Source organism: Prionailurus viverrinus, unplaced genomic scaffold (genome assembly GCF_022837055.1).
Source record: "Prionailurus viverrinus isolate Anna unplaced genomic scaffold, UM_Priviv_1.0 scaffold_61, whole genome shotgun sequence".
Classification (NCBI taxonomy): domain Eukaryota; kingdom Metazoa; phylum Chordata; class Mammalia; order Carnivora; family Felidae; genus Prionailurus; species Prionailurus viverrinus.
The window spans coordinates 719,166-742,442 of NW_025927623.1; the positions used below are offsets into that span (position 1 = coordinate 719,166).

A 23,277-nucleotide genomic window follows, 5' to 3' on the forward strand; every position below is an offset into this window, starting at 1 on the left:
CGCCTGGGTGGCGCAGTCGGTTGAGCGTCCGACTTCAGCCAGGTCACGATCTCGCGGCCCGTGGGTTCGAGCCCCGCGTCGGGCTCTGGGCTGATGGCTCAGAGCCTGGAGCCTGTTTCCGATGCTGTGTCTCCCTCTCTCTCTGCCCCTCCCCCGTTCATGCTCTGTCTCTCTCTGTCCCAAAAATAAATAAATGTTGAAAAAAAAATTTAAAAAAAAAAAAAAAAAAAGAAAGTTAGATTTTAGTGTAAAAGAAGGAAATAAGTGAAGAAAAGTTGAATCTGTGGATGAGACGATACATTAAAGAATGTTCGAGTCCACTGCAAGGGGAGAAGCAGGGTGATAGATGGACAAGGCTTCAAAACTTAAGCAAATGGTTAGTAGAAAAGGAGAAATTGCAGTCTTTCTTCCTTATGCAGCCAGAACTGGGATTTACACATTTATAGCATTTTACCAACTGCCAAGCTCTGGGGACAGCTCTTCTGATATGCTTTTACCACAAAGCCTTAATCTCTTCATCAGAGTACCTGCTAAAGCAGCCTAACGTAAACAGTATGGATATGAAATGATTGAGGAACTTTAGTTTCGCAAGACTTGATTATTTCCATGTCAGTGGCTTTCCCTTGCCTCTGATGGTCATGTAAAGCATCTATTACTCAATCTAGGAGGTGCTATTTGTACTGTAGTCTGTGAGTATTGTCCACTGAGTAGTATAGAGAGGGAGTTAGTTAAAAGTAGTATAAGCGGGGAAAAAAAAGTACTGTTTGCTAGGGGCGCCTGGGTGGCTTGGTCGGTTAAGCGTCCGACTTCGGCTCAGGTCATGATCTCACCGTCCATGAGTTCGAGCCCCGCGTCGGGCTCTGTGCTGACCGCTCGGAGCCTGCAGCCTGTTTCAGATTCTGTGTCTCCCTCTCTCTTTGCCCCTCCACTGTTCATGCTCTGTCTCTCTCTGTCTCAAAAATAAATAAACGTTAAAAAAAAAAAGTACTGTTTGCTAGTGGCATTGGCAAAAGTTGTGTGAAGTACTGAGGAGAGATTCTGGGCCTCATGCTCCCCGTTTGCTGCCACTTGGCGGTGGTATGAAGAATAACTTCAGTATAATTTGTATAGGGGACCACTTGTATTGGCATGCCACCTGCCTAAACTATCACATTGTATTGGAACGCCAAATACAGCAACAGTAATCAGGCTAAATGCATACACTTAGAGCTGACTATGTGCCACGTACCCTTCTAAGTTGTTCATGTATTATTTCCTAATTTTATGTTCCCAATATCCCAGTGCGGTAGATACTATTATTATTTATTTTGAGATCACTTTTATAAGGTTATTTGTTTTCAGAGAGAGAGCGAGAGAGAGGGAAATTGTGGGGAAGGGCAGGTAGGGAGAGAGAGAAAGAGGGTAGAGACAGAGTGGGAGGGAGGGAGGGAGGGAGGGTGGGAGGGAGGGGAGAGAGAGAGAGAGAGAGAGAGAGAGAGAGAGAGAAAGAGAGAATGAGAATCCCAAGCAGGCTCCTCGCTGTCCACACAGAGCTCGCTGTGGGGCTCAGTCACGTGACCCTGAGATCACGTCCTGAGCCAAAGTCAAAAGCCAGACACTGAAGCGACTGAGCCACCCAGGTGCCCCAGTAGGTGCTATTATTACCTTCATTTTACAGATGCAGAGACTGAGACACGGAAGTTTTAGGTAGTGTGCTCAAGGTCATACAGCTCATAATGAGCAGAAGTGGGAATTCACACCCAGGCATTCTGGCTCCTACCTAGGTTACTGCTTCTCAAACTGTTCCATGAAATATCTTGTTGTCACTGAAAACAGCATGTTCAGTTTTATAATCACGAGAATAACAGTGTCATTCACATGTGTGTATATGTAAAATCATAGTTGATGTGGTGCTTGGAATATGAAAATAGAAATGTTTGCCCTAAGGGAATTTCCTATATTTCCTCCATTTGACAAGTAAATACATTTGTATGTTTATCAGATCATATATCATATAAAAACATTAAAATTTGGTATTCCAGAGTTTTCTCCTCTTCTTCTCCCTACACCCTCTCTCAGGCTACCTTCATCAAAGAAACCAGAATCTGAAAGCAGAACACTCAATTGACATGGCCCCCACCAGAGGGCACCTGAGCCAGTTTCCAGGGTGCTCTCTATACAGCAATTGGATACCCCTAAACATCTTCCTTGGAATCACTTATGAGCACAAGGATTTTCCAGGAAAACCTTAGTGAAGACTCTGCGACTCGGAAGAACTAAATCGATGTCTAAATTCAATCCAACCTCAGGTCACCAGGCAATAGTGTTTAGTATATTCTGGAACTTAATGCACTGACTCGAAAACTCATTTGAAGGAACAGCCAGGGATTTTCAAGTGCTTAGCCAATTTAGGCTTTTCTAGTGCTCAGAATACTTTCAAGATCAAGGAACAAGACATCGTGTTACTGGTACACCAGACAAAGCAGAACTGAGTTTGCAGTTAGAGCCAAAGGAACACACAGGTTTCTGCAGAATTACGATGGGACTTCAAAGCAGGGGCAAGGTTAGGATTATTTTAGAAATGGTGTCAGATAACTCTCTGAGTTAAAATGAGTGTCCATTGGAAACTAATGCAATGCTGTTACGCTACCTGGAATGAAACTAAAAAAGTTAAACAATGAAATGGGTATCCAGTGTGTGCATCAAGGATTTAAATGCAAGACAATGCAATTACAAAACTAAAGAATTAGTGAATTAAAAAAAACAGTGTTAAGTGGCAAAGTCAAAGAGTGACAGAAACTCGGAAGCAATGGACAAAAAGAGCCTGATTCGACAACAACAACAATTTTTTTTTTAATTACACCAATGCTTAAAAGCTTACAAATCACTGCAAACCCACTTGTAGGGATCTAGGCCAAGGAGAGGATGATGAAGGAGCCTAGATTTGGATCCAAGGATAGTCACGGTGGTTACAATGTAGTTTTATTGGGAGCCGTGGGGAACTGGTTAAAATATTAAGTGGTAAGGGCCAAAGTTTCTGGAGCTCCATGTGCACTTCGTTGGGTGAAGTCACTGGCAGGTTAATCGGGGGATGGTTGGTGGGGGGAGGTTGGGCGGGGCAGGAGAGCAGGCAGAACCACCCACGCCCATCCCCCTGAGACTCAGAGCACCTTTGAAAGCGCCAGGTGCACTACTAGGTAGGCCTCATGTGGGCCTGGATGGAGGCGGTGCCTGAAGGGCCTGGGCCAGCAGGGTTGAACTAGAAATGAGGGTGGGGGCTGGTCGGGGCCAGCCTTGCTGACTGTGGGAGCGTCCCGCGAGGAGGCCAGGCTAGTCCTACTGCCCCTCGGTGACGGCGGTGAGGTACAGGTACAGGGCCAGTCCCGGGAAAGGCTGGCCCTTTCAGAGAGGAGCTTTGCCCCTCTGACCCCGCGGACGTCAGTGCTCAGGCGCTGCGGGGCTGGAAGAGGAACCCTAGGCTACAGGGCATGAAAGAAGGCAACTAAAACCCCACAGATCAGACTAATGCTTCAGGAGGCAGGAACGAAGGTGAGTTGTGTCAGCGGAGTCGGGTGGGTGACCCGTTCGGGTGGCGGTAGCCCTGGGTGTATGTGCCTGTGGGTGTGGGGTGTGTGTGTGTGTGTGTGTGTGTGTGTGTGTGTGTGCGCGCGTGCGCGCGCGCAGGCGCACCATGGGGATAGGCGGTAGGTGTGAACTCCATGCACACCGGACTCCTACAAGCAAGCAGGGTAACCCACAGTGACCTGTGACTTGGTGTGGGGGGAAAGAATCCTAGTCAATAATTTTCTGCACATCTCCAAGAATGTCTTACCAGGTTCCCTGTTACCACAGGATCCTCCTCTGACAACTTGGCAGTTAGCGGTGTTTGGGGCGTGATTGGAAAACACGTGTAGTTAGCAACCTGAAGCCTTCTTCAAAGTCCTGGTTTGTAAAAGGTGACCAGACAACTACCTAGAGAAGTCGAACATAACTGTGCCCCCTTCCAGGGTCTGTCCCCTTCTGGGCAGCAATGTCAGGTCGGGCCAGGACCCGAGCCCGAGGCCGCGGGCAAGGTCGGGCGCCCTCTCAACGCGCCCCGCTGCAGGGAGCCGCCGCACCTCCCCCGCCTGGAGCCTCCACAGCCTGTTCAGTCTCCTTGGTGCAAAAGATGCTTTATCTTCTTCTCCTACTACTTCCTTCTCATGCGTTTTCTCATCTGCGAATAGACTTCCCTTCCACCCGAGTGGATGGAAAGGTTTCTAAAGAGCTTGGCCGTAGCCAATGACCCCTCTTGGAAAGTGACTTCAAAACAGGCAGCTAACACCCCACAGACATCTCTGAGCTCCTGATTCTCCCTCCCAGACTTGTCGTTTGAAGAAGCTCCATTCTTCCATGTGCTCAGGCGAAAGTCTTTGCATCCGCCCTAGATTCCTGTCGCGAGCCCAAACTTTTCCTGCACACCAGCATCCAGGAAACACTGTCGTCTCCCAATTTTCCAAAAGGTATCTGGCATCTGACAATGTGTCACCACCTCTGTTCCTACCCTCTGGCCCAAGCCACCAGCATCCCTTGCTGCACCTGGCAAGTGGTCTCCAAACTAGTCTTGCTTCCACCCTGGGTTTCCTTCTGCCTGTTTCCCAGCACACAGAACCATATAAATCGGTCCATGCAGTTCCTCTGCCCGACATCCTGTAAAGGTTCCCATTTTCCCAGTCAGAGGCGCATTCTTTGAGATGGCTTCCCTCCTGGGGTGCACCGGTGGCTCATTCCATTAAGCCCTGACTTCAGCTCAAGTCACGATCTCACGGTTTGTAGGTTTGAGCCCCAAGTGTGACGGTGCAGAGCCCGCTTTGGATCCTCTGTCTTCTCTCTCTCTCTCTCTCTCTCTCTCTCTCTCTCTCTCTCTCCCCCTCTCCCTCCCCCTCTCCCTCTCCCTCCCCCTCTCCCTCTCCCCCTCCCCTGCTTGTTCTCTCTCCCTCCCTCCCTCTCTCTCTCTCTCAGAAATAAACATTGAAAAAAATGGCCTCTCTCCCACTACCTTTCTGACCTAAGCTTCTCTACCTCGTGCTCACCTTGCAGCAGTCACATCGGCCACCTTGTTCTTTCTTGCACGTTTCTACATTAGAAGATTTGCTCTTTCCTCTACCTGTGGCTCGTATAACCTTGTAACTCAGTCTCCTCTTTCTGGTCTTTGATTCAGCGGCAACTTCTCCCTGAGGGTCTGCTTTGTCCCCCATGAATTCAACAAGCCCCCTCACATCCCACCTTCTGGTAATACCCAGTTTTCTGTACTTTGCTTGGTTCTACATTCATATGTCTGTTTGCCATTTACATGTCTCTTTGGAGAGATGCCGATTCAGGTCCTTTCCCCATTAACAAAAAATGGGTTATTAGGTTTTTTGGCTATTGAGTAACAGGAGTTCCTTATATTTTTTTAATTAACCCCTTATACATGGTTTGCAAATACTTTCTCCCATTCCGTAAGTTGCCTTTCATTCTGTTGATTGATTCATTTGCTGTGCAGAAAGTTTTTAGGTTGAATTCCCACTTGTCTATTTTGCTCCTGTTTCCTCTGCTTTTGGTATCCTCTGTTGTAGATACTTTTATAATAAACTGAGACAAAATCCAGACCCCTAAGACGACATGATAAACATGAATATACAATATTAAGACACCTATTTTTATCATGTATGTTACATCTCAGGGGTTTTTAATATTTTATGTAAGTACACCGTATGTAGCAAGTACTAGTGAATGATGCTTGGTGTTTTCTTTCACTGAAGTTTGAATATGATAAATTTGATTGCTGGGTGTGTCAGGAATTAGTTGAGAGTTTGATAAAAATCATTTAAAAACTTATGTGTAAAATGAAATGATTTTCTATTATGGAAATTCAGACTGTGTTTGTTTAAGAGCATCATAAGCTAGGGATAATAGCTTCCAGAAGTAACATTTTGAAGAAAACCAGTTTGTGCAACCCAAGGCATGGACTGTATTACCCATTTACGGAGGTTTCTTTCACAATCTGTGAAAGGTTGCCTTGCACTGTGCTCAAATAGTCACCTTGTAAAATAGTTCAATTAGATGAATATTACAGTGTGATAAAAATAACATGAGAGCCTTTCCCAGTTGCTGTTAAAAAAAATCGATCAGTTGTTTTAAAAAAAAAACATGAAACTGGCTTTTGATAATTTTTTTTTCAGTTTGTTGATGTAGAGAGACCGAGAGAGCAAGAGCAGGGGAGGGGCAGAGAGAGAATCCCAAGCAGACTCCATGCTGTCAGCACAGAGCTCTGATGCAGGGCTCGAATTCAGGAACTGTGAAATAATGACCTGAGCTGCAACCAAGAGTCCTCAGCTTCATCCACTGAGGCCACTCAAACACCTCTCATGCATTTTTTTTGAAAGGACTGTTTATTTAGTCAGCATTTTCTGATGCCCACTAGAGGGCACTCTGGTACCAGGTGATTAGCCTATAAAGAAGGTAGAGAAAGGACAAAGTTTCTGATTAGAAGAAGCTTGCCCTCTGAACAAATACCGGATGAAAGGAGGCAAACGCCATAGCAGCAATGAATGTGGTGCTCGGGTAGCCGCTGACACGGAATGGGGTCTTGTTGAGAAAGGCTTCTGGGTAACATTCACCTTCTCTGGTGATCCATTACCGAACTACTGTTGTTTGGATCCTTTGACAACCCTCTTTTCTACCTCCAACCACCTCAACTTAAGTTGTACTTAACATTGTCCTTTGTTTACGTTTCCATTTGTTTTTTATCCTATAAAATTCATGGTTTTTGCATTTGTTTCTGTGCAGAGGAACTTCAGCGGGGGGCTGGATTGCAGGCACTGTCGCTGAAGGGGAAAAGGGTTCTTGGAGCCATTTTTCAAGACCAGGTGGTGAATACCCGACAGTACTTGGAACATGTGAAAGACTCCACAACAGGTGTGGTGGCCTTTAACAACCTAGCGTTAGGGAATTGTTCGTGTTGATCTTGTTCTGAGGTTCCTTTGTGTTTGAGAATCTTAGAGCTTCACCCCATCACTGTGAGTAGAGGTACCTTCCCACCCTCTCATGTTGTAATAACCTCCACCTTTGCAGAAATAGAGACCTATTTTAGGGACCTGGATGTACTTGCCAGTTTTCTTTTCCTTTTATAGCAACTAAAATCAAATGACCCAGTTCTTTGGTTATGCTGAGCCTTTTTTTTTTTTTTGAATGCTAAACACTATTACAAACAGTGGCTCCCCACTCGCCCTCCCCTTTTGGAAGCTTTGTGTTACAAGAGGTTTTCTTTTGATCTCTTGTTACTGTTAATTTAATATTTTAATCTCCTGTTTTAACTCTAAATGTATGTTTGTGTGAGGATTCCTCTAAAAGGCCGGTACATAGTCTGGGCATCAGGTGTGTATAAGTGTACGTTACTTGTTCATGTCTTGGTTTGACCTAACTTAAGCTCTCAAGATTGTGGTGTCTCCATTGTTTTGGGAGCGATTGGTCAACTTGTTTCATTATTGACATGTGCCTCGGTTTTTGCAGGAATGCAAGGTAGAGTGGTGAAGCTATTCACCAACCATTTCCGAGTGACCTCTCGCCCTCAACTCCTCACGTATAAGTACAACATTGATTATATGCCAGAGGTTGAAGATGGAAAAGTTCGTACAGATTTGCTCTGCCAGCATAAACATGTAATTGGAGAGTGTCCCACATTAGATGGGAACTCTTTATTACTGCCTCATAAACTACAAAAGCAGGGTAAGTAATGTGATTGGACATCTTCTTTAAGTTTATTGACTTATTTTGAGAGAGAGAAAGCACATGTAGGGGAGGAGCAGAGAGCAAGGGCGAGAGAATCCCAAGCAGGCTCTGCACTGATTGTGCAGGGCCACAGGGCTTGAACCCACAAACCACAAGATCATGACCTGTGCTGAAGTCAAGAGTTGGGCACTTAACCAACTGAGCCATGCAGGCACTCCTGTTAGTGGACATTTTCTTGACCTTTGTTCTTTCTTTCTCTCACATTCTCCCTGTATTATAGCAAATATACCTTTTTCATACAATGGTTCATGGACACCTCTCGATCTCTTGCCCATAGGATTTGTAACAAAACCCACATGCCGTGTTTGGCTATCACTGATGTTCCCTCATGCCTCATTTTTGTGGTTAAAATGAATTTAAGAACAAAATATATATTTTTTACCTTTCCAATGGCAAATAGGGCTCAAATGCTAACGAAGTATTGAAAAAGTTTTTATTTCTTGTTCCAAATCTTCACACACACACACACGCATACACACACAGAACTGGAAGGACTTAATATTCCATTTCTTTTCCTTAATTTAATATTTTTGAGAGTGAGCAATTGGGGGAGGGGCAGAGAGAAAGAATCTTAAGCAGGTTTGACACAGCACAGAGCCTGAAGTGGGGCTCAAACCCCTGAACCGTGAGATCATAACCTGAGCTGAAATCAAGAGTCAGAGGCTTAACTGACTGAGCCACCCAGCCGACCCTCTTCAATAAACTTTAAAAACTATTTTTTTAAACGTTTATTTTTGAGAGAGAGAGAGAGAGAGAGAGAGAGAGAGAGAGAGAGAGGCAGAGTGTGAGCAGGGGAGGGGCAGAGAGAGAGGGAGACACAGAATCTGAAGCTGGCGCCAGGCTCTGAGCTGTCAGCACAAAGCCCGATATAGGGCTAGAGCCCATAAAATGTGAGATCATGATCGGAGCTGAAGTCAGACATTTCACCGACTGAGCCACCCAGACACCCCACTTCAATAAACTCCTGTATTTAGTTAGCAAGTGCATAATTTACAGGAGCTTAAGTTAAAAAAAAAATCATTGTAAATATTCAACTCGGACCCTCATTTGGGTCTCCTAAATCGTATATTCTACCTGCCTGTGTCTCTGGGGGTTAAGATTGCTCCTGCCAGACACCCAAGTGACCTGTTGATTTGTGGTCCAGTAATGAGCGTCCTCTCCTTGGAAGGAGCACTAGACCTTTTTGTTGTTTCTTTACCTCAGAAAACAGAACTGGTCAGCCGGTGGGGCAACAAGATTGTGAAGGTCATCACTGAATTCTTCAGTGACTCAAACCCACCTCACTGGACTGCTTACGTTATTACAACACTCTCTCTAGCAAGTGTGTTTGTGAGATTTCATTTGCTTGAGATTTGGTTGTATGTTAGTGTGTCAGTGGCACTGTACATAGCTGTTTGGTCCTAGAATTTGTGTTCTCGAGGTCTCCTCATGTTCTGGGAGGGCAAGCGATCTTCGAGATGCATCGGCACTGGAACCTCACCTAGATATGCTTGAGTTCTGTGGCTTATTGTTGACATTGTTCTTCCTGCCTACCCCCACATCCCATGCCTGCTCCCTGTCGAGGGAGGGGCAGATGTCAACTGTGCACAGCGATGCCTCTTTCTCCTGGAGTAAATGTGCATTTGTTTTCTTTTCTTAATGTTTTTTTATTTTTGTAAGAGAGAGAGAAAGAGCACAAGCAGGGGAGGGGCAGAGAGAGGGAGACACAAAATCTGAAGCAGGATCCAGGCTCCGAGCTGTCAGCACAGAGCCCAGTGCGGGGCTTGAGCCCTCAGTGCAAGATCATGCCCTGAGCCAAAGTCTGGCGCAGGCACCCCTACATTTGTTTGGTGGTCTACACTTACGGTGATGCACAAATAGTGAAAACGAAAATTAGAGGCACGTAGTCTGCAAAAGAGGTTTCAGTTCATTTCTGGGGATGAAGGACCTTCTGATGACCTTCCCATGACCCTTTGTTGTAGATTATGTAAAGGAGGGAAAAATGGAGGTTCAAGGGGCCTTAATATCTACCTTACAATGTCATTTCCTTGTTGTATCAGGCACTTCCCGTTAATCGTTTGTAAAACAAAGTCACTGATTGATTTCTTCGCCCCAGTGTATCTCCGTGTTTGTTAGTAAATCTTAATAATATTCACTGCGGTTGGCACGAAATCCATTCTTCCAATTTCTAGAATTTTGAAGATGATGGATTTGAAGCAAGTTGGTCGCAACTATTACAACGAGAATGAGGCCACGGAGTTCCTCAATCGTAAGTACACAGTGGAAAGCCTCACATTCTACAGACCTGACCATAGAAGCATTTGAGAAAGTGACTCTCATTTGAAGCAGTAGGATTTATAAGTGATGGTCTTTTCAGTGGTACCCACTGGCCATGAACGATTCAGTTAGAATTTCATGTAAATTTGAAACGAAGTGAAAAGATTCACTCTTACAGTCCTGGAATGATAAGCATAAACCTTGAGGTATTCGGTAGTTATATAAACCTCATAAGAAGTCTAAATCTTCTCAAATTTGGATAATAAATTTCTCTTAAATACTTTCAATCATAGTAATTATAGCTACATGTATGTATGTATGTATGTATGTATATATATTGTGTATATGTTTATACTTTATACACCTATATCCTATATATTCTCACATACATACATACATACGCATGTGTGTGGCTATAGGTGTGTGAGCCTGTGGGTGGTAACAATATGGTTTAACAAAGAGAGTGTAAGAGTTATAACTAGCCCATCAGGTAAATCTCTATTGGAAAGGTCCTTCAAAAGATCAGTTCTTACTGGAAATAAGAAATTGAAACTGCTTGACTCCTAAGCACCAATTTTAGACCCCAAGTTCCAACCCTGGGACGCTTGCTTCCTTGTTCAGAGCTTGGACTTTGACCCTTACGTCTAATGTCTTCTGTTTGCAGGCTGGTAATCTGGCCTGGATATAGTGCTTCTATTCTTGAGTATGAAACCAGCATTACCCTCTGTGCTGATGTGAACCACAAACTGCTCCGAATGCAAACTGCTTGATCTAATAATGCATGTTGATAACAAATCCCAAAGGAAAGATGCTATGGAAATTTTAAAGAATTAGTTGGATCAATTGTTTTTACATCTGTGTTCATTAACTTTTTTAATGTTTATTCTTTTTTTTGAGAGAAGCAGAGAGAGTGTGGGGGAGGGGCAGAGAGAGAGACAGAGACAGAGACAGAGACAGAGAGGGAGACACAGAATCTGAAGCAGGCTCCAGGCTCTGCACTGTCAGCACAGAGTCTGATGTGGGGCTCGAACCCACGAACCATGAGATCATGACCTGAGCTGAAGTCGGACACTTGACCAACTGCGCCACACAGGTGTCCTGTGAGTCTGCTTTTTACAAACCTATCCAATCTCTTTGAGAACCTTTTCCCCCCATAAGAGATGGTCCTACAGTTTTCGAATCAATAAACATAAAGGTCAGAGGCAGAAATAGCATGGGAATGGTGAGAATCCATCCACGCTTTCCTCATCTGGCTCTACAGCATGAGAGAGAGATAAGATTCAGTTGTAGATTTTGCTGCTCTTGTGATTCCTGATGTTGATCCAGTCACCTGCTCTGAACCTGCTCTCACATGTAACAGAATATGCTCCTTCCAAATTTCATTTCTCTTGCTTTGTGTCTAACTATTTTTAAAAATCAGGGCTTAATTATCATCCATTCGCAAATGTCCACTTGACGGAAGTGTTTTACTTTTAATCTTCTTCTAGACCAGACATTTTAAGCTGAAGAGCGTGGATGTAAAGCTGCTTGGCCAGCATCATCTTAGGAGTCCTCGACTTTATTCTTGCTTCCCAATTTCAAAATTTACGACAAAGCTCTCGGAATCAGGACAGTGGGATACTGGTATGACGATAGACCTAAAAATCAATGGAATAGAATTGGGAATTCTGGAGTTAACCCTCACATTTATAGTCCATTGATTTTTTTTTCAGCAAGAGTTTCAAGACCGCTTTCTTGGGGAAGGAATACTCGTTTCCTCAAATATTGCTGGGACCACTGGATATCCACCTGGCCATTCCTCACAGAAGATACAAAATTAACTCCAATTTATCCCCCAAATTAACTAAAAATAGACCTAAAGGTAAGCGTTAAAACTCTATAAAATTCCTAGAAGGAAATCTAGGAGTAAATTTTCTTGACTTTGGCTTAGAGAAAACCTTATAAAATAAAATGCCAACAGAGAAGGGATGACAGAAGGAAAACATAAATTGGACTTCACCAAATTGAAAACTTTCTTTCTTTGAAGTAAAAAAAAAAAGGGGGGGGGGGGCGCCTGGGTGGCTCAGTCGGTTAAGCGTCCGACTTCAACTCAGGTCACGATGTCGCAGTCCGCGTTGGGCTCTGGGCTGATGGCTAGGAGCCTGGAGCCTGCTTCAGATTCTGTGTCTTCCTCTCTCTCTGCCCCTCCCCTGTTCATGCTCTGTCTCTCTCTGTCTCAACAATAAATAAACGTTACAAAAAATTTAAAGTTAAGAAAAAGAAAGAAAAAAAAAGGAACAGAATGAGAGAACGTTTGAAATCACATATCTCCGGAACAACTTGCTTCTCCATATGTAAGAAATGTTTACAAGTCAATAATGAAAAGAGAACCTAACTTTCACTTATTTCTTTAACCCAACTTTCAAAAAATGGGCAAAGGATCTGAATAGACAGGCTTCCAAAGAAAATATACAAATGGCCAATAATCACATGAAAAGATACTCAATATTATTGGCCATCAGGGAAATGCAAAGTCAAACCACAGTGAAATACCCCTTCATAGTATGATGGCTAAATTTGAAAAGGCAGAGATTAAGTGTTAGCAAGGATGTGAAAAAGTTGGAACCACCCGTCAAATACTGCTGGTAGAAGTAAAAATGGTGTGGTCTCTTTGGAAAACAGGATGGCCCTTCTCAATATGCTAAATATAGTGTCACCATATGAGTCAGCAATTTATTCCTAGTTTTATACCCAAGAGAAATGAACACCAATGCCTACCAGAATTGATACATGAATGTCCATAATCTCATTTTTCATAATAGCTCAAAGGTGTTAACAACTCAAATGTTCATCAGCTGACAAATGGAAAAATAAAAATGTATATCCATAAAATAGTGTGTCATTTGGCAACAAAAAGGAATGAAATACCAATCATGCTACAGCATAGATAAACCTTGAAAAGTAGTACACGAAGTGGAAGAAGGCTGTCAGGAAAGGTCACATACTGTATCATTCAATTCATGTGAAATAGGGTGGGTAGGCAAATGTATAGGATTTACAACTCTGTGAATATACTGAAACCATTGGATTGTAGCCTTACATAGGTGAATTATATGTCATATGAATTTACTAAAGTGGATATATCCTGAAATTTCTTGTAGGATTTAAAGCTTCTCACTTCTTTTTTTTTTTTTTTTTTTTTAAATTTTTTTTTTTTTCAACGTTTATTTATTTTTGGGACAGAGAGAGACAGAGCATGAACAGGGGAGGGGCAGAGAGAGAGGGAGACACAGAATCGGAAACAGGCTCCAGGCTCCAAGCCATCAGCCCAGAGCCCGACGCGGGGCTCAAACTCACGGACCGCGAGATCGTGACCTGGCTGAAGTCGGACGCTTAACCGACTGCGCCACCCAGGCGCCCCTTAAAGCTTCTCACTTCTTACATGATCCCATGCCATAAATATGTTGGGAATAATACTAGGTGTTGTGACCATTCCACAGGTATAACAATAGAACCTATCGAGTGGATACTATTAATTGGGAGGAGACTCCCAGAAGTACGTTTAAGAAATCAGGTGGTGAGGAAATCACCTTTGTAGACTACCAGAAGGAGGTAGGAAATCTCCTGTCTTTCAATGTATTTAAATCTCATTTTGTTCTTATTATGTAGTCAAATATATGTCTCATAGTATGTTAGATTCTAATAATATAACATCATCTATTAACCTATAACATATATATAATCTATTATAAAATTTCTCCTTAGTGGTATTGTAACTTGACAGATCTATTATCCATACATTCGAGTGCCTCATATATAGGGTAATGTCACATGATTAGAATGGCTCCAATATGGCCTCTCCCGTGGGCCTAAGAGGAGGCCATGGTAGTTTGAAACATGTTGATGGAACATTGGGTAGAAAATATGGCAAGACTTCGTATGTGAACACTTTCCTTATATAGAAGTTTGAGCCCTATAGAATTTGGTTTGAAAAGAAGAAACAAATGACCAATTACCACCTGGAAAGATGTCAGCTGTGTGTGGAATCGCAGAACTCATGGATTCCTCAATCTCTGTTCAGAAAAACCTAAGTAAACTTAGCTTGGTGCACAAAGATACACTAGTTGACGAGATTAGTTTTCTAGCTTTGGCAGATGAGAGAAAGGAATTACAGATATCTGTAGCAAATGGAAAGAACTCATAAATATTTTTTTAAAAAAACAGCTTGTATTTTTATACTGGAATCCAAACCATGGCTACTTGGAACCACTAAGGCTACACAGCCTTCTGGCATCCCTTCAAGGGGATGGTGCTATTACATTATCCTCACTTGTGCTTCATACTTAGTTCTTGTTCATTCAGTCCAAAAAAGCACTTAATGAGTGCCCATTACACATCTTGGGTATACATTGGTAAGACTACTGAGTTGTCTGTTCTTAAGGAACTTGCATCTTTACAGCAGGAAGAGATACGGCAGACAAGACTGTTCTAAGGGTTATGAGGGATATATCCAGATAATGAACACTGAGAGGTATTATGGACGGTGTCTGGTGGTTCAGAGTAGGTGGTCATGGAAAGCTCTGAGAAGCTGGTATGTGAAGGTCTGAAAGGAGCAAGCTGTGTGCAAATGAGGGAGAAGAGAAAAGACCCCACTTTCCAGATGGGCGAGATGTATCCAGATCCCAAACAAGGCTAGATTATTCTGTGAAGAAGTGCACATGGTTGCGGGGAGGACATCCTTGGGTTGTAGGGTATGAAATCAGAGGATGAAGTGGGGGCCACGTTGTATAAAGTTCTGTCCACTGAGACAAATGAGATATTGTCAGATGTTATACAGATGGATGAAGTGATACGTTTTATTTTACAGATATGTGTCTAATTACAAGGAACGGGCTGTATGTGGGTAAAAAGGGAGGCAGAGACATCAGTGAGGAGGTGGCTAAGTCACTTTAGGTCAATGATAATGGTGGCCGGGATTAGGGTGGGAGAGGTAGGAAGTGAGTGGATGCCAGAGTTATTTACTACAATGGGGGAGTCGGTGTGAGAAGATTAGGGACTTTGGGGTTGACTTAGGCTCTGATGGAGGTGGTAGATGGAGATACCAGGCTGATATTTGCTTGTTCATTCTCCAAATTGACCTCAAATGTCCTTGACTGAGAAGAACCGTGCTGGGTATCCAGAGTACATCCGCCCCACCCCCACACCAACCTGCAACCTCAGGCCTCTGTGGGGTCCCCCTGTTCTGTTGTGCTCTTGCATTTCATAGCGTCTATCCCAATTCGGAATTCTGTATTTGAGTGGTTATTTTATGAATCTCTCCCCTCTCTGTAGACAGAGTTCTACCAGGGCATGACAATGTTGGTTTTGCTCCTTGTAAATACCTCTTCTGTCTGATACCATGACTAGCACATAGAAGTTCAAATATATATAGGTTGTAGTAAATTCACACATGCTGGCATCACAGAGCAGTGGGTTTGGGGATAATTAGACGATTTGTCACATGAAGACAAACTACCTTCTTGGCACGAGTTGATAGGCAGGAGCCTTGGATGTAAAAGAAACCTAAGACTGTGGTTTCAGCAGGTTTAATTGAGAAAAAACACCAGATGGGCTGAAATATTTGAAACGATTTGGGTCGTCTTGGGATGCCCTGGTGGGAACTCAGTCTAATGACAGATGGCAATTTAGTTGTCCTGTTGTCATGATCTCTAGAAAAATCCTGGAATCGATCGATGAGCCCTTAGAAGGAAAGTACCATCCTGGCCTTCAAGAAAGATTTCATAATGCTGTAAAGAAGGACCACAGAACTCCTGTTTAGATGCAGAAGTTGATGTTGGAGGAGGAGATCCTTCTAGGATGTTGCATGGCAGCTATGGGAAATAAGAGGCGTGTTTCCCAAAGTTTTTGACAGGAAGAATAGCTCGTCCAAAGGTTTTGATAGATGAGGCCCTAAAAGGATGCCATGATTCTACACACATGTAGACACCTGCACAAGCTTGGGCCTGAAGACTCTAGAACCAGGAAAATGGGGGTGAATCCCAGCTGTCTTTCAAATAACTAAAGACTACTCTAAGGGTGAAAAAAAACCTGTTAGCGTCACGTGTGGCTGTGGCCGTGGAGCGTCCCCCTACAGGGTTATCGGAGTGTGCCGGCAGCCGCCAGCCCCACGCTGGCTCAGGAAAGCACCCCTCTGTCCTTCTCACAGCCTCAGGCAGCTTTAGGGTCTCAGAGCTGGTGGCCATGACTGTCTTGTCCCAGGGGAGCAACTACCAGACCCGCCCCCTGCACAGGGGGCCCAGGCCGTGTCGTGTCGCCAGTGCAGGGGGCTCACGACCACTGGGCCTGCTTTCGGCTGTTCGGGCCCCTTGGTGCGACTCAGCTCCGCTGGGCCCTCAGCCTCACCCTCCCCGGCTGGGCACGTCTGGCCACATCCAGCCCTGTGGCTCCTCCCCGGGTATATGCCCTTTCCTGGCAATGGCACATCTCCCACCCACAAAGAGGGACGCACCTATTTCCAGTCGGCGTGGCCCAGTCCACCCCTCCCCGACTCACGCCGCTACACTGGACGTGGCTCCCCGTGCCAGCACCGCACTGGGGCCAGCTAGCTGCCCCTTCCTGGTCTTTTGTGGCCCCAGCCCGTGAGCAGAGATCGGCTGACCTCCGATCCAGGGGACCTTCCTGTGTGCCTCAGTCTCTGGCCCCTTCTTGTAACGTTAGACAATGCCTCCTTCTGAAGACATCTCGTAGAAACGACAAGATCCAAAAGCCATGTGAAGGCAGAGGTCCTCAGACACCCCGGCTTCCACGAACCGCGATCGGGAAACCAACTGGAAGCGTCAGCTTGGCCCCTGGGCTGCAGCCTGGGCGTCATGGGAACGGGCAGCTGAGGGCTGGCCCTCAGAGGGACCACCAGCCTTGGTTCTCAGAGGAACCCTTAGCCGAGCCCCTGAGGGACCATTCCTAGCTGGACTAGTCCTCAGGGGATGCGTCAGCAGTACTGCTGGTCCCTGGGGGAGTTTGAGGGCCCAATGGGGGGACTAATTTCCCTTGATGCCTCCTGGGGCCCTCCCGTGGCGCCGATGGGAACAGTGGGCCCAGAGTGGAGGGAGCGACGGTACCCGTAGCGGTCAGTGGACAGGCTGCTTCTGGTCTCCAGGGAACTCCTGAGGGTGAGAGAAGTGAGACAGGGTTACCGGTGACCCCCGACACACAACAAATGCTCCCGGGGGCCGTGCCGGCTCAGGCCACACTGGGTGGTCCCAGGACAGGTCCTGGGGTGGGTGAGCAGCCCCGGGAAGGGTTTGGTGCCCACATGCAAGAAACCATGTGCTTTGTCGCCCTCTGTCTCTCTCCCACAGCCCCGCTCAGAGAGCTCAGTTACAAAGCATCTTTAGCAGCATCAAGTCCAGCTGCTCTCTGTTCGCTGGGGAAGCCAAGGCCCGAGGTCCCCCAGGGAGTCTCCCAGGCCGAGGCTCTTTGTAGTCAGAGACCCAACTGGGGCCTTGGCCTGCTAGTGTGCAGCTCTGCTCATGGGCCCCCCCCCACCCCCGCCACTGACAAACCCTTGCCACGCAGAAGCTGGCCCCTGCGTCTGCACCCTCATCTCATCCTACCCCTTTTTACAGAAGTCGCTTGTTCAGGATTCTCAGCCGGCGAGCAGAGCCAGATTTGACCCCAGGTCCTGCTGTGAACACTGCCCAAGGCCACAATACACTCCTTGCCCCCGTGGACACACCTCCAACCAACCTGCCTCCTTGCTTGTTCCTGCAACATGTTCCTGCCCCAGGGCCTTTGCACTTGTTCCCTTTACTTAGGATGCTCAGTCCCCATCACTCACTTGCCAGAGAGGCCTTTCCTTGGTGTCTATAGTGGCCCCAGCCCCTTATGCTCTCCACTCATCACTCAGTTTTATTTCTTTCAGAGCCCTAGGTAAAAAGGGCTAAGCCATTTATCTGTGTGCTTGTTCACTGCCTTTTGGGTGTCCCTCCCCAAAGGCAGGGCCTTGTGTGCCCTGGACATTTTTGGCTCCACTAAGGGCAGGTGGGTGCAGTCAGATGAGAGGAGGGGGCCCTGCCTGAGGTCCCACAGCAACCTGCAAGGCAGCCTCTTAGCCCCCATTGTGGGTGAGGAAACTGAGGCTCAGAGGGGTTAGCACCATGCACAGAGTCTAACAGCTCTGAGAGGCTGGGCTGGGATTGGGACTCAGGTCTGTCCGGCCTGGGACCACTGTGTTCTGTCCCCAAAGAGGCCTCCCGGCCGAGTCCTTGCAGACCACAGGCCAGGCCTACGATCTCCATGCCCAGAGCCCAGAGGCCCGGCAAAGAGACTTGATGTCCAGCTTTGGATCTGGCCCCAGAGACAGCCCAACCTGAGGTCAGGGCCCGTTCCACCCTTGACTCACCATGGATTTGGTACAAGTCCCTTCACCCCTCTGTGCCTCAGTTTCCACATTTGCAAAAGGATGGTAAGTAACAGTAAGTCACTCACAGGGGGAAGTAATGGATGTGAAATGACTGTGGAGAAAGAAACAGGAGCCTCTGTTTGCTACGCACGGTGGCATGGCCAGTGTCTGAGGCCTTTGGGGTCTTAGGGTGTGCCTGTCACTACTCGGTGGCCTGGCTCCCCCTGCCCTGTCCCTGCCTTTCCAGGCAGCGGCTGCTATGACAGCCGACACAGCCGTGGAGGCACTGTCCCTGGACTCCACCTCTCCTCCCACGCCAGGCCGCCTTTCCTCATGGGACACCACCTCTCCCCACTGGGGTCCCCTGCACACCTCTCCCCCACCCAATGTCTCAGAAGCCCAGGTCCCCTGCTTCCCGTGGGCCTGTGCTTGGTGCTTGGGCTTTGCCATTCTGAGCCAATGCTGGGTGCTTACCACGGGTCATCCGAACTTCGGCCTCGGTTTACCTACTTGTCCTTACCACAGCCTTGATGGAAACTCTCCCTGCTGGAGGTTGACCCCCCGCCCCTTCCACATCCCCACTTTCGGTCCAACGGAAGCATCGCTGGTTTGCTGGGTCCCGTATTCAGCAGATTAGCTTCCCCAGAACCAAGCCCTGCCCCAGGCTCCGCCTCCTTCTCCATCCCTGGCTGAAGAGGCCAAGGACAAGCTTCCCTCCCCCCTGGAGACAGAGCCGCCCCAGGGCCTTGCACTGTGCCTGTGTCAACAGCGCCTTGCCAGAGCCCAACGAGAAAAGGGGACGTAAAGGACGGTGTCAGGATGCCACCCCGTCACTGTCCCAGACTGTTTGCTGTCCTGTGCCTGCCCCAGTGAGCGATGGCTTTTCTGGGTGGGAGAGAGGGTGGGGCTGGCGAGGCAGGCCTCACCTCCCTGCCACGCCAGGACCCTCACTGGCAGAGGCCAGCAATTCCTGCCTTTGGGAAGCCCCTAGTCCAGACAAGGGGACCCGGCCCTCAACGCCTGTCGCCCAGTGACTGGCCTCTCCAGTCAGGTGAGGAGATACCAGTACGAGAGCCCCCTAGTGCCAGGTGCATTTCTCATCTAACCCTTGCATAAACCTCATGAGGCACAAGGAATTTACAAACGCTACCAGTGCAGCTCAGAGGCACTCTATACCCGGAACACCACTCCACCCCCTGCCTCTTTATCCCGCAGCAAACTCCTATTCACCCTGCAAAACTTTGCTCAAATGTCAACTCCTTGGTGCAGCCTTCTTTGCCCACCCTGACCCCCCACGCAGACTACCGTCTCCCGTCCTTCCTCCTTTCCCCTCTCCCTCCTTCCCTCCCTTCCTTCTCTCTCCCACTCCCCCAATGACCATGAGTATATTTTGAGCAGTTCCTGTGTGCTACGAGGGAGGCGTTGCGGTTAACACTTTATGGCGATCAACTCATTCAGTCTTCGCCGGAGCCCAGGAGGGAGGTACAGTGACACTCTGCTATATTGTGACACACGGGTCCAAGATGTTGAAGGGTGCATGAGATTTTCCAAGCAGATAGTACTGTCACTGATGTATGCATGTGAAGATGGGGACTGTCTGTTGAGCACCACCTGCCCCCACAGGACTGAGGGGCCCTAATAGCCATGCAGGGCTGACCTGGCCTGCCGTGGCCCAACCCTAAACCCTGTGGCGGGTGGTGACCTCTGCTTGGGCTCTCCACTACTCCCCACCCTCTCTGCCTATCCCTGGGGTCCCCTCGGTGGCCTGAGCCCCTTGGCGGTCCCCTTCCTGCTGTCTCACTGACCCTCCATCAGCCCAGTGAGGACTGGCTCTAAGAGGAGAACCAGCCTCTGCCATGCACCCTGCTGGGTCCATGCAGCCTGCTGGGTCCATGCAGCTTTGGAGTCACAGATGGAGGCCCGTTCCGCTCACCACTGTCTGCTGCTCAGCCCAGCGGTCAACAGGAAAGGTTTGGGCCCGCGCAGGACAGGCCAAGGTTGAGGGTGCTCGGAGAACACGAGAGACCGCCTGGCTGAGCATACCTGGCTTTGGAACCAACCACCTGAGCTCACACCCCAGTCCAACCTTGGGGGCGACAGAAACTCGAAGCCTCGACCTCCTCCTCCGGTGATAATAAGAGCTCCACCTCACACGGATGATGTGAGATGAGGTGGTCAGCACAGAGCCCGATGCAGGGCTTGAACCTATGAACCGCGAGATCATGACCTGAGCCGAATCTGGATGCTTAACTGACCGAGCCACCCAGCCACCCTATTGGTTTATACATTTAAAGCACTTAAGACAATGCCAGATACAGAATCAGCATTCCATAAATGCCAGCTATCATTAGTATAGATAGGATTCAAAAGATTTGCGTATTACTCAATATATCTTATGTTATATAACATACGATATATAATATATTAATGCCTCACACCAACAGTATAGAAGTGAAATATTAATGTGTTACATTAACATTGATTCTACATTAGTAGATATTTGTGTTATTCACATATATAAAATCCTCATTTTATATGCAGGGAAACTGAGAGGTGGTTTCTTCAATGCCACCAGTCCTACATGAGGACTGGTGCTGCTGTACCTCCCCCTGCTCAGGGGCCCCAGGATCTTTGGGGGACCCTGGACCAGGTTCATGGACACAGGGCTCTCAGTCAGCCAGGCAGGGCTCCAGCTCCTCTTCTGGTCTCCAGTTCTAGCTCAGGGCATAAATAGCCCATTCCGGCCACCCTGGACAAGGAAGACCGCCCCGGGACAGTCCTTCCACTGAATCCCCCACCCCCAGCCCTCCTTTATGGGGCTCCTGGGGAGGCCACTTCCTTTTCCTTCAGAATTAACTGGATGCTCCAGTCTCCCCTGGCACAGCTGCTAAACAGCACCCAACTATTTACACAAAGTTCAGGAACAGGAAAAACTCCTCTGTGTGTTGTAAGAAGTCAGGGGAGGGCTCCCCTGGGGGATGGGCCAAGACTGGCAGGGCCCCAGGGGGGCCCCAGGGGGCTTGATCATGAGTGGGGTTCTAGAGGGGGCCTGGGTCATCTTGGTTTTGGGGCCTTGGTGCTGATTACATGAGTGTGTTGTTTGTGACAATGCAGTAAGCTGTACACTGTATTTTAATAAAAGTTTACGTGAAAACAAACTGCCTGGTTCAGTCCCAGCCCGGGGCAGCAGGAAAAACCTTGGGCCGCTTGCAGCTGGATGCCATCCCCTTCAGTCACCCTGCAGCAGCTCTGTGGCCCTGGGAAAACCCCTTCCCCTCTCTGGCCTCAGTTTCCCTCTGCTGAATGAGGAAGTGGTCAGTGTGTCTATTCTTGGCTGTACAGCAGGAACGGAGCCTCTGAGAAACACTGATGTACGGATGCCTGGGCCCTAAGACGGACCAATTAAGTCATATAGCCTCTGGGGGTGTGTTTCTGCACCTTTGCTTTGTTCTAATTCTTTCCTTTGAAAAAACCATAGCTTCACAGGAAGCTGTAAAATACAACGTCCTGGGAGGTCCCATGAACCCCCATCCCCAGCCTTCTCTAGCCATAACCCGTTGTGCAACTGCAGACACCATCCAGACCAGGAAACTGACCTAGGTAAATCCGCCGAGGTTATTCCGACTTCACCAGACGAGCACATGGGTGTGCGTGCATGTGGGTCTCCATGTAATTTTACACCCGGGTCGCTTGCGGTAGTCCCCCGCCCGCCGTGATCAATCACACAACTGTTCCATCACCAGGCTCTCGGTGCTACCCCCCCAGAACCACGCCCACCTGTCCTCCGCAGTCCCTCCCCGCCAACAGCCACCAATCTGTCCCCGGGCTCCACCATTTTGCCCTTTCAGGAATGCTATACAAACGAAACCGTAGACTTTCACTCAGTGTCCCTGGAAGTTCATCATTACTTCCTGCCTCTTGACGGCTGCGGAATACGTGCCCCTCGGCACAGATGCACCAGTTTAGTATCCATTCGCCCCCCGAAGGGCATCTGGGCACCTTCCAGTTTGGGGGCTGTTCTGAATAGAACCACGATGACCATTCGGATACAGGATGTTGTGTGACCATAAGTCTTCATTTCTCTGGAATAAATGCCCAAGAGTGCAATAGCTAGGTCATACGAGAAGCGTGCATTTACTCTGAAAGGAAACCGCCAAACTGTCTTCCGGAGCAGCTGGACCGTCTCACATCCCCAACAGGGAGGCAGCAGCCGTCCGGTTTCTCCACATCCCTGCCAGCGTCTCATGCTGCTACTATTTTTTTTTTTTTTTTACATCAGCCACTCTCATAGCTACGGGGCGAGAGCTCACTGTGGTTTTGGGGTGCATCTCACTGATGGCCCATGTTGTTGACCATTATTGTTACGTGTGTTTACCTGCCAGCCGCGTATCTTCTTTGGTGAAATGTCTGTTTGTGTGCACCTTCATTTTTAAAAGCTCCCCGGATGGGTTCGATGTGCAACCAGCTAATCCCCTAGGAGCTTCCGAACTTGGGAAGTTCTGTCAGTTTTAAAAAGAACATGGTCGCTGCTGTAAGAATTCTGGGCAGCCTGCGCTTTCTGGAAGGGCTACCTGCAGAGTTCTGTGGTGGGGTCCAGGCTGCTACAGGTGGCTTGGAGTTACTGTATCTCAGGCCAGAGGGGGAAGTTTGTCTGTTCCTGAGAAGGAATGGGGAGAAAACAGAGAGCAGAGACAGAGGGGAGAAGGAGGCTCTGGAGGCCACGTGGCATAGGAGGGGACCCCTCCCCCCCACGGGAGCCTCTACAGGTATTACTGTCTCGTACAGAGCAGTGAGTGGCTAAGTCCATGTCTAGGGCGAGGGCATGACCCAGGAGGGAACTTGAGGCAAGC

At 47.6% G+C, this 23,277-nt stretch overlaps 1 protein-coding gene and 1 long non-coding RNA gene across 4 annotated transcripts in view; both read left to right on the forward strand.

The window, feature by feature from the left end:
• Window positions 1-10,956, forward strand: part of LOC125159780 (ankyrin repeat domain-containing protein 26-like) — a 36,190-nt gene extending 25,234 nt beyond the window's left edge. Inside the window, exons 9-11 of one of the 2 annotated variants that reach the window (XR_007149914.1) lie at window positions 6,790-6,918; window positions 7,513-7,728; window positions 9,963-10,956. Coding sequence is in view for 1 of the 2 variants with exons in the window: in XM_047848403.1 (XP_047704359.1) it covers window positions 1,658-1,690 (33 nt within the window). In the remaining variant the exon portion in view is untranslated. Of the gene's footprint in view, window positions 1-1,657; window positions 1,836-6,789; window positions 6,919-7,512; window positions 7,729-9,962 lie in introns of those variants that run through there. The other variant, XM_047848403.1, reaches the window with a different exon arrangement.
• Window positions 10,957-11,004: 48 nt separating this feature from the next.
• On the forward strand, window positions 11,005-21,518 carry LOC125159781 (uncharacterized). Of its 2 annotated transcripts, XR_007149918.1 has the most exons (5): window positions 11,005-11,147; window positions 11,535-11,670; window positions 11,760-11,908; window positions 13,527-13,638; window positions 15,739-21,518. It is a non-coding gene; the product is annotated as an uncharacterized LOC125159781 (long non-coding RNA). The 2 variants fall into 2 exon arrangements; XR_007149917.1 differs by having other exon boundaries at window positions 11,030-11,670.
• Window positions 21,519-23,277: the final 1,759 nt, after the last annotated feature.